Source organism: Eptatretus burgeri, unplaced genomic scaffold, assembly GCF_056783735.1.
Source record: "Eptatretus burgeri isolate ZD-2024b unplaced genomic scaffold, Ebu_testis_v1 Ebu_testis_scaffold_1431, whole genome shotgun sequence".
NCBI classification, from domain to species: Eukaryota; Metazoa; Chordata; class Myxini; order Myxiniformes; family Myxinidae; genus Eptatretus; species Eptatretus burgeri.
Window position 1 is genome coordinate 1 of NW_028223380.1, and position 11,000 is coordinate 11,000.

At 50.0% G+C, this 11,000-nt stretch overlaps 1 protein-coding gene across 1 annotated transcript; it reads left to right on the top strand.

Moving 5' to 3' along the window:
* Positions 1–19: 19 nt before the first annotated feature.
* On the top strand, positions 20–10,936 carry LOC147006871 (uncharacterized; the record flags this gene model as incomplete). Its single annotated transcript, XM_085867759.1, has 3 exons — positions 20–136; positions 9,649–9,809; positions 10,776–10,936. Coding segments are annotated over exons 1-3 (376 nt in total), but the record flags the coding sequence as incomplete, so codon positions are not given.
* Between the last annotated feature and the right edge of the window lie 64 nt (positions 10,937–11,000).

Here is an 11,000-nt window from a genome sequence, read left to right on the forward strand (position 1 = left end):
TGGATGTGCTCGGTGTGAACACGTACGAACGTTTTTCTCTCCTCGTTCAAGGATTTAAATCTCGTGTTTTTCCTGAAACATCATGGGCTCAACTTCAACGGACTCTGTTAATGCTCCACGACCCCGTTTCCAAGAGGTGAGATGTTTATTTATCTCCGGACGCGAACACTTACTCTTCGTACGGTCTCAACGATTTATCTCCTAAACTCGGGAATATCAAACCTGTCTTTCTTCTTCGTTACAAAACTTTCACATTTCAACTTCTTTCATTCAGCATCCTCGTGTTCACGGTGTCCTCTGTGTACATGTCGGGGTTACGTTGATCACAAGTTCATAAAGAGTATTTTGTCCTCCTCTGGAGGCTGTTCAGAGACAAGGTGATGTCCAGGACGGTGTTTATACAATCTTGTAAAAATCCATGTTCACCGTGTGTTGTTCTGGGATCACAGGATAGACCGGGAGGTGTACTCCATCTGCTCTAAGCTGGCTATCCTCGGTTCCAATCACCTCCCAATGATACAATCTCTCATCCTGGTGTTCCACATACAGGTCGAGGTATCAATGTCTTCTTCTTCTTCTTCTACTCCCTCTTCTAATTTATCTTTATGTTCTTCTTCTTATCAGTTTTCGGTCTCATTTGAGTTTCGCGCTGATTCGGCAGAACCAACTCGAACAAAATTTGTGAAATTGTTCGTGTTTGGTTGTTGCAGCTCCATGTTCGGGGTTCAGAAGGTGGAACGGAGCCCTCCCAGGTCTCGAAGTATGTGTGTGTGTGTGTGTGTGTGTGTGTGTGTGTGTGTGTGTGTAACATGGTGTGTTTGTGTAACATGGTGTGTGTTTGTGTAACATGGTGTGTGTGTGTGTGTGTGTGTGTGTGTGTGTGTGTGTGTGTGTGTGTGTGTGTGTGTGTGTGTGTGTGTGTGTGTTTCTCAGCTCGTTATTCACCCATGGAACCATAATCTAACCCTACTCCCCCTTCTTGTTCCCCATTTATTTATTTGTGTGTGATGTGGTTTGTGAAGAGATGGATTGAACGCCCCTCCCCCCACTGCCCACAATTAGTTGGGAGATGTAACTGAACACCCCCTGAATCCGGACGCCGGAAACGTGTGAGCGCCATTTTGAATGTTGCATTGTGGGTCGTGGTGGTTTCTTGATCACCGCTGTGCTTGCTTGGTGAAGTAACGAGAATGTAAAACTCCACCCGGTAAGTGTTTCATCGATCATTTGTAATTGTGGTTCAAATTCTCCATCTCCTTGAAGGACATTTTGAACTCCTGACGTGGACAGAACTCAAACCGTGTTCCTTCTGTCATGAGATCGTGTGTGGCCCTTCAGAAATGGCAATGTACACAAGGAAGAGGTAAAAAGGACCCTCTACATTAAATAAGAACAGAGTTCAATTTGTTCGACCACTTTATTAGCGTGGAACGACAATAATCAAACAAGTATTGAACAGGTTGAAACACCCACAACATCCCTGGCTCCGGGTCAGGCTGCGCATGCGCACTGGCCCAGGGGACCGTCGATATGTAGAAGTACCGTAAAGTACAATGTTCTCTATCTCCCTCCGAGTCTTTATTATGTTAATAGATAAAGGCTGAGAAAATATTAAGTTTAATGAATGAACAAAAGTTTATGTCGCCCATCGTGTGACTATTCCATGGAGTAGTCCTTGTGCCAGGCAGGCACGCTGGTCGCTCTGGTGGATCGGCGTTGACCTATCGCTGGTGCTGGTGGTGTCACATCGGGCCCCAGTGGGGATGGGGCTCTCGGGGTTTCAGGGGCCGATGGTGGCGTCTGAAGGATCGCGCGCCTCGGTGTGCCTCGTCCTGGTGCTGCTGGCGTGTCTAAAACGGGTGTCGTCTTGCGCCGGGGTGTGCATACTGACGTCAGTGCCGGCGTGGGCCCCGTTGGCGTCGCAGATGTCACGGGTTCGCTGTCGAGGTCAGGCAGTTGCGGTGTTACAACGGGTGCAGGTACAGTGATTCGGGTTGCTAGATCATCATAGATAGACCGGGGTGGCAGCTGGTCATTGCGAACTGGGCTAAACTTGCGCAGGAATTTCCTGTTCCGAAGTGTGACTCTGCCCGAGCCATCGATCTTGATCACGTATTGGTCGTGTTGGCGTACCTCCACGATACTGCCTGTCTTGTCCCATTTTTTTGGGTGGAATCCTGTCTGGTTCTGTACGCGGACTAGGTCCCCTACAGCAAGTGGCGGAAGGCGTTTGGTGTGTTCTGCCCAGGTGTCGGCTGTGCGGATATGACGTTTGCGGAGGGCCTCCTCCCTCGCTTTCAGGGTCTCATGCCAAGTGTCGTGCGGTCTGTACTTCCCGGGGATAATTGGGATGAAATCGCGTATCGGGCGGCCGAAGACACACATTGCCGGGGAGATCTTCGTGTCAGGGTCAGGCGTGTTACGATATTGTAGTATCGCTCTCTGCACAGCGTCAGTGTCAAGTTCTCCCTGCGGGCTGGTGTTGTCCGTGATAAGTCGTTTCATTGTCTTAACTCCAATCTCCGCGCGACAGTTGCTGTGAGGGAAGGCCACCGATGACAAGCGGTGGTGTACGCCCATCTGTGCAGGAATGACCTGGTCTCGGTGGAGGTGAACTCCGGTCCCCCATCCGACGCGAGCTCTTCTGGTGTCCCGTACGTCACGAAGGCGCGACGTAAGTGGTTTATGAGTCCGGCGGCGCCACCCGTCGACTTTGAGATGATCGGCCAGTTCGAGTATCTGTCCACTGTCACAAGGTAGTGTGCACCCCTGTGTACAAAGAAGTCCGAGCACACTGCCTGAAAGGGGTAAACGACTGGAATAGGTGGAGTTGGTGGCGCTCCAGGCTGTGATGGTGCCATCCGGTGGCAGTGTTCGCAGTTTTTCCGAGTGGCGCTGATGTCGGCCGACATGCCTGGCCAGAATACAGAGGATTCTGCGCGGGCGGTCATCATTGATACGCCCTGGTGGGCAGCGTGTAGGGCGCTCAGCACATCGCCGCGGAGTGAGGGTGGTATGACTACTCGGTCCTTGTATAGGATCACTCCATCTGTCGATGTAATGTTCTCGCGGTACTGGTGATAGTCGCGAATTGTCTCTGGCATCTCGATTTTTGAGTCGGGGATGCCGTTCATTGTCATTCCCTCCAATATGTGCATATCGCCATCGCTGCTGGTGGCTTCCCTGACGCGATCCCATGTTACTGATCGCAATGATTCGAGGCCCGCGGCACACCATGCCAGGTTGTCCTCGACGTCGTCGTCATACTCCGGCTCAGTTTGGCGTAGGAGGGACAGGACGTCGGTGTGCGTGCTTGGTTGGAGGTGGGTCGCTATGGTGGCATTGTCATCTGGAAGGTTCATGAGTGGAGGTCGCGTGGTGCCAACTGGCCTGCGCGACATGGCATCTGCCGCCTTGTTCTTCATTCCCGGGATATGTATGATGCGGAAGCGATAACGCAGGGTCTTCTCCTTGAGGTTCCTGAGGCGGGGGTTGGGTATGTCGTCAAGTGCTCTGTCCGAAAGGAGTTTCAGCAGTGGTTTGTGGTCTACCGCAACGATCAGGTTCTCGCAGCCCAGTACGAAGTAGCGCGCTTTGTCCAAGGCGTCCGCGACTGCGAGAGCCTCGCCCTCTATGGGCGCGTATCTGGATTCTGCCGCGTGTGTAAATCTGCTGCCGACCAGGGTTATTTTCCATCCATCAGTGCAGCAGAATGGTCTAACTGGCACGCATCGGCAGTGCTTTTGAAGCAACCAGAATCCGATTCCCTCCTTCGACCAGTCCGTGGCGATGCATGTTGGCTTAGTTTTGTCAAATATGCGGACACCGTGTTCGATTTCTTGTACGATCACGTCTTTCGACTCGCGGAATATGTCCTCTAACTCCATGGACCACTGGAAGCGTTCTCCACTTTTCAGGAGCTTCCGGAATGGCTGCATTCGTTCGGCCATACTAAAGGCGTATGCCACCTGGTTGACAAGCCCGAACCACGATCTGACGTCGGTGATGTTACGCGGTTGTGGGAAATCGTGGATTGCTTCCAGGTAGCGGCTTCACGGTCGCACGTCGGTCATGGTGATGGTGAAGCCCGCGAAGTCCACCGTGGGTGCGCTGAAGACAAACTTCTCCGGGTTGAGGATGATTCCATTCCGGCCGCATATATCCAGCCATTGGACCGCCTGGAAGTAGCTCCCCTCAATCGTGTCTGACCATAGGAGCGTGTCATCTACGCACTTGGTCTTGTTACCAATGTCCGCGACGATCTCATCGTATCGTCGTGAGTAACCGTCCCCCGATGCCATATACCCTTGTGGGGCAGATAGGTACCGGTAGCGCCCCCATGGAGTGATGAAGGTCGTCTTGTGGCGGTCGTCCTCGTGTAGGCGGACGCTATGGTAACCGTTCCATGCGTCGAATACTGTCTTGCGCTTCCCGTTAGGTACGCGTCTCGCCTGGTGGAACGGGGATTGGGTGTGGTGGGTCTCGCGGAACGCATGCTTGTTCAAGGCCTGAAAGTCGACGGTGCGTCGCGGCTTGCCATTCTTTTTCGCGCAAATTACCATGCGGTGACACCATGTCACCGGCGTGCCGACGGGTACTTCCTCCAACACGCCGAGCCGAACGTCCTGGTCGAGGCCTGCTTTTACCTCATCTTGCCAATGTATGGCCACGGAGATGGGAGTGTGATGGGCAACCGGTGTCGCGTTCTCACTGAGCATAAGACGTAGTGGCGGGCCGGTCATTCTCGGTAGTGGCTGGTGTGGGCACGTGTTGAATGTGCTCTGAGCATACATCCTGAGTAAATGTGACTGTAGTGCCTCTCTGTTGGCCTCGGTCGCTGGCATGGGGAGTGCGGTCGGCTTGGTCGGCGGCTCCGCGCGTCGCGGGCAGTCGCACAATTCCGAGGTCGTCAGATTCACCTCTCCGAGTGTCGGGAATCTGTCCGAGATCATTCCCAGGTCCATGCAGGCCGCGCGGGAGAGGAATATGCGGTCTGAAGAGTCCGTCACATACGCGATTTGGCGCGTCGTCACTGTTACCGGCGAATCTGACTACCACGGCTCCGAGGATACGAATTCCTCTGTTGTTTGCGGCCTTCATGGTCATGGATACAGGTATGAGGTCCTCGGTACTCAGGCCCATTTGTTGGACGACTTTAATGCCGATCAGGCAGCTCTGGCACCCCGTGTCTGCCATAGCGGGTAGGGTTACCGCGCGGGTGTGTTTCAGGAGGTTAAAACCCAGCGCTTTGTAATCCTCGCGCTTGTTGGTGAGAGTGAGGTTGACGTATGGCTGCGGGTCGGATATGCGTTTCATCCACTTATCGCACATATCATCGTACAGGTGGTGAGCGAGGGGAAGCGTGCGCATTTCGTCCTCTGTGCTGGCCATGGTGACCGTGCATAGCTCGACGAAGGCTGCCGTCTGCTCGTCGTACATCCCGTCGGTCTCCTTAGATGGGGGTCTTGCCGATCGGCCGCCCAGGCACGCCTTGTCGAGGTGATTCTGGCGGTCACACTTCCGGCACTTTTTACCGTATCCGGGGCACTCGGCGCGTCTGGCGCGCCATTGAGGCGTTTTGCCGTGGCCCACCTCGCCGCAGTAGATGCATACTCCTTCGGGCTTGGCCTTCCGTTTTTCCGGCCTGGCTCCTACTTTGGCGCGGATGTCCTGTCGCTTTCCCCGCCGATACGAACTACTGATCGCGTCCGTGCTCTGAGTGTCAAGCAGGCGCGATGCCGAGCGTTTTCCAGACTCTTTGGCCTCGATATACTCTATCATGTCCTTTAATGGCATGTCCTGGTTCTTCTCACCGAGTAGGTCAAGTTGTATTGCTTGGTCCGCGATGCCACGGGCAACCACGTTGCGCAATATCTCTTCGGTGAAGTCGTTGACCTGATCGCACCCCGCCTTGGTGCACTTCATTTCATACTTGCACGTGTCCGCCTGCCCCTTGATGCGGGCGTGGAACGACCGGACGGGCTCCTCGTGTCCCTGCCGCATGTTAGACAGGGCCACTCGAGCTACCATCGTGTTCTCCGTCCGGACGGCGAGCGCCTTCATGGCGGCGAGGACGTCTTCTTCATCGCTGCCCACGAGGCTCCGACCCGCCGCGCGAGTGAGGTCCTTTCTCAGCTCCTCCTCACAGCACTCCAGTAGCTGCGCGACTATGTCAGGTCCGACAAGCTTAGTACCTGTTTTGTATTCGCCCCAGCGGGTTATGAAGTACGACCAGGCCTCGCCCGTTCCGGCCAGTGCTATGGAGGGACGCTTGAGTTTCTCCATCTTGGCATTCGAGCTCGCCGCCCTGGGGGCGGCAACGTGCACAGTGGCGTGTATACTCAACATGGCGGCCACCACTGCCGCCTCTGCGTGTGTAGCCATATAGTCACAACCCTCGATCGGGCACTCTGCTTCCACCGGCGCCATAGGAACAGCTATTCTGGAGTAAACGTTCTATTTTCGGTGATGCACACGTGTGTACAGTGTCCTGGGGGCGAAGATTGGGTACAGCACCCGAGAAATCCAAACTCACTGTCGACGTTCTCGTGGTCCGTTTTCACCCAGTCGTGTCCTCCTCAGCACCGACGATCTTTACTCGACTGCATCAAGTTGTTTGATTATAAATAAGAACAGAGTTCAATTTGTTCGACCACTTTATTAGCGTGGAACGACAATAATCAAACAAGTATTGAACAGGTTGAAACACCCACAACATCCCTGGCTCCGGGTCAGGCTGCGCATGCGCACTGGCCCAGGGGACCGTCGATATGTAGAATTACCGTAAAGTACAATGTTCTCTATACATATTATGTATGGAGTGTTAGAGGTTTGAGAAATGGAGAGACAAGGGCCAAGAGAGGAGGTGAAGGAAACAAGTTTTAGATTGAGGATGGAAGTGGATTGGTGATCGGAGACCTCAGAGGGATAAACACACACACATACACACAGACCATGTTACACACACACACACACACACACACACACACACACACACACACATACACACACACACACACACACACACACACACACACACAGACCATGTTACACACACACACACACACACATACGCACACACACACACACACACACACACACACACACACACACACACACATCATATTACAATTACACACATATACACACCATATTACACACACACACATATACACACACTCGGCACCATGTTATACACACTCAGCACCATGTTACACACACTCGGCACCATGTTACACACACACACACCATGTTATACACACTCGGCACCATGTTACACACACACACACCATGTTACATACATACACCCACACCATGTTCCACACACTCACACCATGTTACACACCATGTTACACACACCCACACCATGATACACACACCCACACCATGTTACACACACCATGTTACACACACCATGCTACACACGCCATATTACACACACCAGATTACACACACACCAGATTACACACACCATATTACACACACAGACCATGTTACACACACCGGATTGTGTGTCCGATCCGCCGGTCCGATCGGATTGAAACTTGCCAGGAATATTTCCGGGGACCCACGGATGTGCTTTTCGAGGTTTGATATCAATTGGACGAGCTGTTCCCAAGTTACGGCCATTTATCTGTCGACCAATGACAAGACACGGTGCTATGACGTCACGAATAACGTCACAATTAATGTTTATTTCCTTGTTTATTTTTTATTATTTCTTTTGCACGATGAAACTTGCCAGGCATATTTCCGGGGCCCCGCGGATGTGCTTTTCGAGGTTTGATATTAATCGGACGAGCTGTTCCCAAGTTACGGCCATTTCTCGACGACCAACGACAAGACACGGTGCTATGACGTCACAAATGACGTCACAATCAATGTTTATTTACTTATTTATTTTTTATTATTTCTTTTGCACGATAAAACTTGCCAGGAATATTGCTGGGGAAGCGGATGTGCCTTTTCGAGGTTTGAGAGAGAGAGAGAGAGGCTGCACATACTGGCACTCACCTACGGGCACGCACCTACGGGCCCGCCCCTACGGGCCCGTACTTGTGTTACAAACACACACACCATGTTACACACACCATATTACACACACTCGGCAGCATGTTACGCACACACCATGTTGGACCAAAGACCGATTTATATGATCGACGTGATAATCTCTGGAAATTAAGAGTAAACCAGAACGGTAGTCGGTAGACCACACACCTCCGCTTGGTTTTACAGTGTACATGATGTACCCAATGAGAGGGTGAACCAAGATTCGAACCTGAAACAAAATCGAATCTCCTCGTTCTTGACACCCAACCAACTCATCCTCCAAGTTCCCTCCCAATCCGTCCATAACTTTTTAACACATCGTGTTTATTCACTGTTTCTCGTTCTTATCCCAACCACGTAATGGTGAACAAAAACTGTCTCGCCTCGATTCGAATCCCGACCCAAAAATTCCAAATACCTGCTCTCACTACACCTGGGAGAGGGATGGCGAACCACCGAGCATGATCCAACACTTCAAAACACCTTAGGTAGAACAAACGGTCCGTAATATGGAGTGTGGTCCATCGCACTGGAGAACAAAGCATTTGATTTTGTTATTTTATTCCAGTGTTGGTTCAATTCCACATCCGACCATAAACCTCCACCCTGGTGTTCCCTTTGAAGGGAGATCTTGAATCAATCCGGACGTCATTTGGAGGGGATGTTAAGTTATCCATTACATGTGTTCATGTTTATTTGTTGGTGGAGTTTAATGAACTCTTCGTATCTGTAAAAGAGGAGACCATTGTGTGCCCAACCCTGATCAAGTTGCTGTCCTCACGTACAAGTGCACCAGGTAAAATGTCCCACCATACATTCCTAAAGATACAATCAGCAGACCGAGTTCACATTCAATCCCAGACTAATGTGCAATCATAAAATGATGATGTCACTCTTTCAACCAGTGAGTTCATAGAACACGATACCCCATGTGTTGTTGAAGTATATCCTTCAATTTAAATACAGTGATGATTTTAAAAGTCGTGTGAATTAATTAATTTCAAAATTAACCGCTGTTGACGCAGTGTCTATGACACCACCCTATCTCTTACACCGCACGCTACGTGAGTTATCTGTGCCTGTTGTTTGTGTCCTTTGTGACGTCTTTAAGCCTGCTGTTTGCTTCGTGGGAAAGGCGGGTGGCTTGGGATCTTAGGGTCCTGAGTTCAAGCCCCGTTTGGTGCTGAAGTAACACCAGGTGGGATTGACTCAGCCTGTCATCCTTCCTCAGTCCGTGAAATGAGTACGAGCGTCCTGGTATCAGGGCACAGCATCAGCAGTGTAGTTGCACCCCAACAAAAGGAAAGCAACTTGGCAGGCAAGCTGCCATACGCAAGAAGAAGAAGATGATGTCCTTAAAAACAATGTTTTTATTGTGTGACATTGAATTTAAATTAGATGTTCCTCGATCATAAACTGACGTTTGTTGACGGACCGACGGACAAACATAAATGAACCACTTGCTAAACCGTAGTTTTTGTTTTGCATGTGTGGGGTAATAAACTGAATTTATCTTACAGTGACAATGTTTTACAGCCAGATACGATGTATGTTTATCATATCTTTGTCCTTTCACCATTGTCTCATTTATTCCTGCAGGAATGGCAACAGATCCAAGATGCCGGCATCCACTTGGCCCAGCACCAGCACGCGAGTGAAAACTCTGAGCAGTGTTTATTTTTCGAAAAAAATGCGAAGATCAACCTGAAGAACCACTTCACATCTGTAAGAAATGCAAAGGCACGACTCGACACTTCACAGTAAGTTTCTCCATTACTCTGGAAAACATTAACATTTACACCGTGAACATTTACATTCGGTAAATCTTTTTCTCTGCTAATTTACAGTAAGTGAGTGAATTGTAAACATGGTGATTCTTGTTTCCTTTTTAATGCGGACAATTTTCTATTTAATTACAGTACTTGTCCATCAGTTGTACACATTCTGCAGTTCCACTTGTACATCAGTTATACACATTCTGTAGTTCCACTTGTACATCAGTTGTACACATTCTGCAGTTCCACTTGTACATCAGTTGTACACATTCTGCAGTTCCACTTGTACATCAGTTGTCCACATTCTGCAGTTCCAATCTCAACACAAATATTTCCATAAACTTTTGCACACATGTTCCTGACACTGAGTGCTGGGAATTAATCGCTTCCTGTCCTTGCAGTGCTTGGATACAGTAAGGGTGTTCACCGACACGGAGCAGGATGGCCAACTTGATGCATTGGTATTTTCAGTAACAGGAAGTTGCGAAAGGAGTTATCTGATATATTTTAGTGCGAAGTGGCTCACACCTTGTGCAGGTGAATTGTTGTGTTGATACTCATCAGAACTTTTGAAATGATCTGGGGTACAAGTTGGTCCTCGGTGTTCTGATGAGGGTTATTTTGGTGATCACCTTTAAAACACAGACAATAATGAATAAGCTCAGTGTTGCCTTCATGGTTGGAGTGGCTGGCTCAAGATCTTTGGGGCTTCAGTTCAAGCCCTTGTGAGGCCATCAAATTAACATCAGGTTGGTTGTCTCAGCCTGCCATCCTTTCAAGGTTGGTGAAAATCCGAGGTCGTACTGGTAACATGAGGCATTTTCATCAGGAGCACAGCTAAACCCCCATATTATACAGCCAAGCAGTCACAGGCTGCATTCCAAGAAATAAATAAGTAAAATAAGGAACGGTCATTTTCTTGTGATCACATGTCGCTTTCCATTGTTGCAGATGTTTCAACGACAAACTGCGATTCCAGCTGGGTCAAGTTGAGGAAACTCTGCACCATCTTGAGTTTGAATTGGTAAAAGAAGTTTCCATGACTGAAGATTTGGCAAGCAGAAAAAAGATTTTGAAAGGTACGGGAGACTTTTCCTTCCCCTGGGACAGTGGTTTGGGTCATGATCTTCGTCTAAGGGATGTCACCGGCACAGCATTTGTTCAAAGTCACCTGAT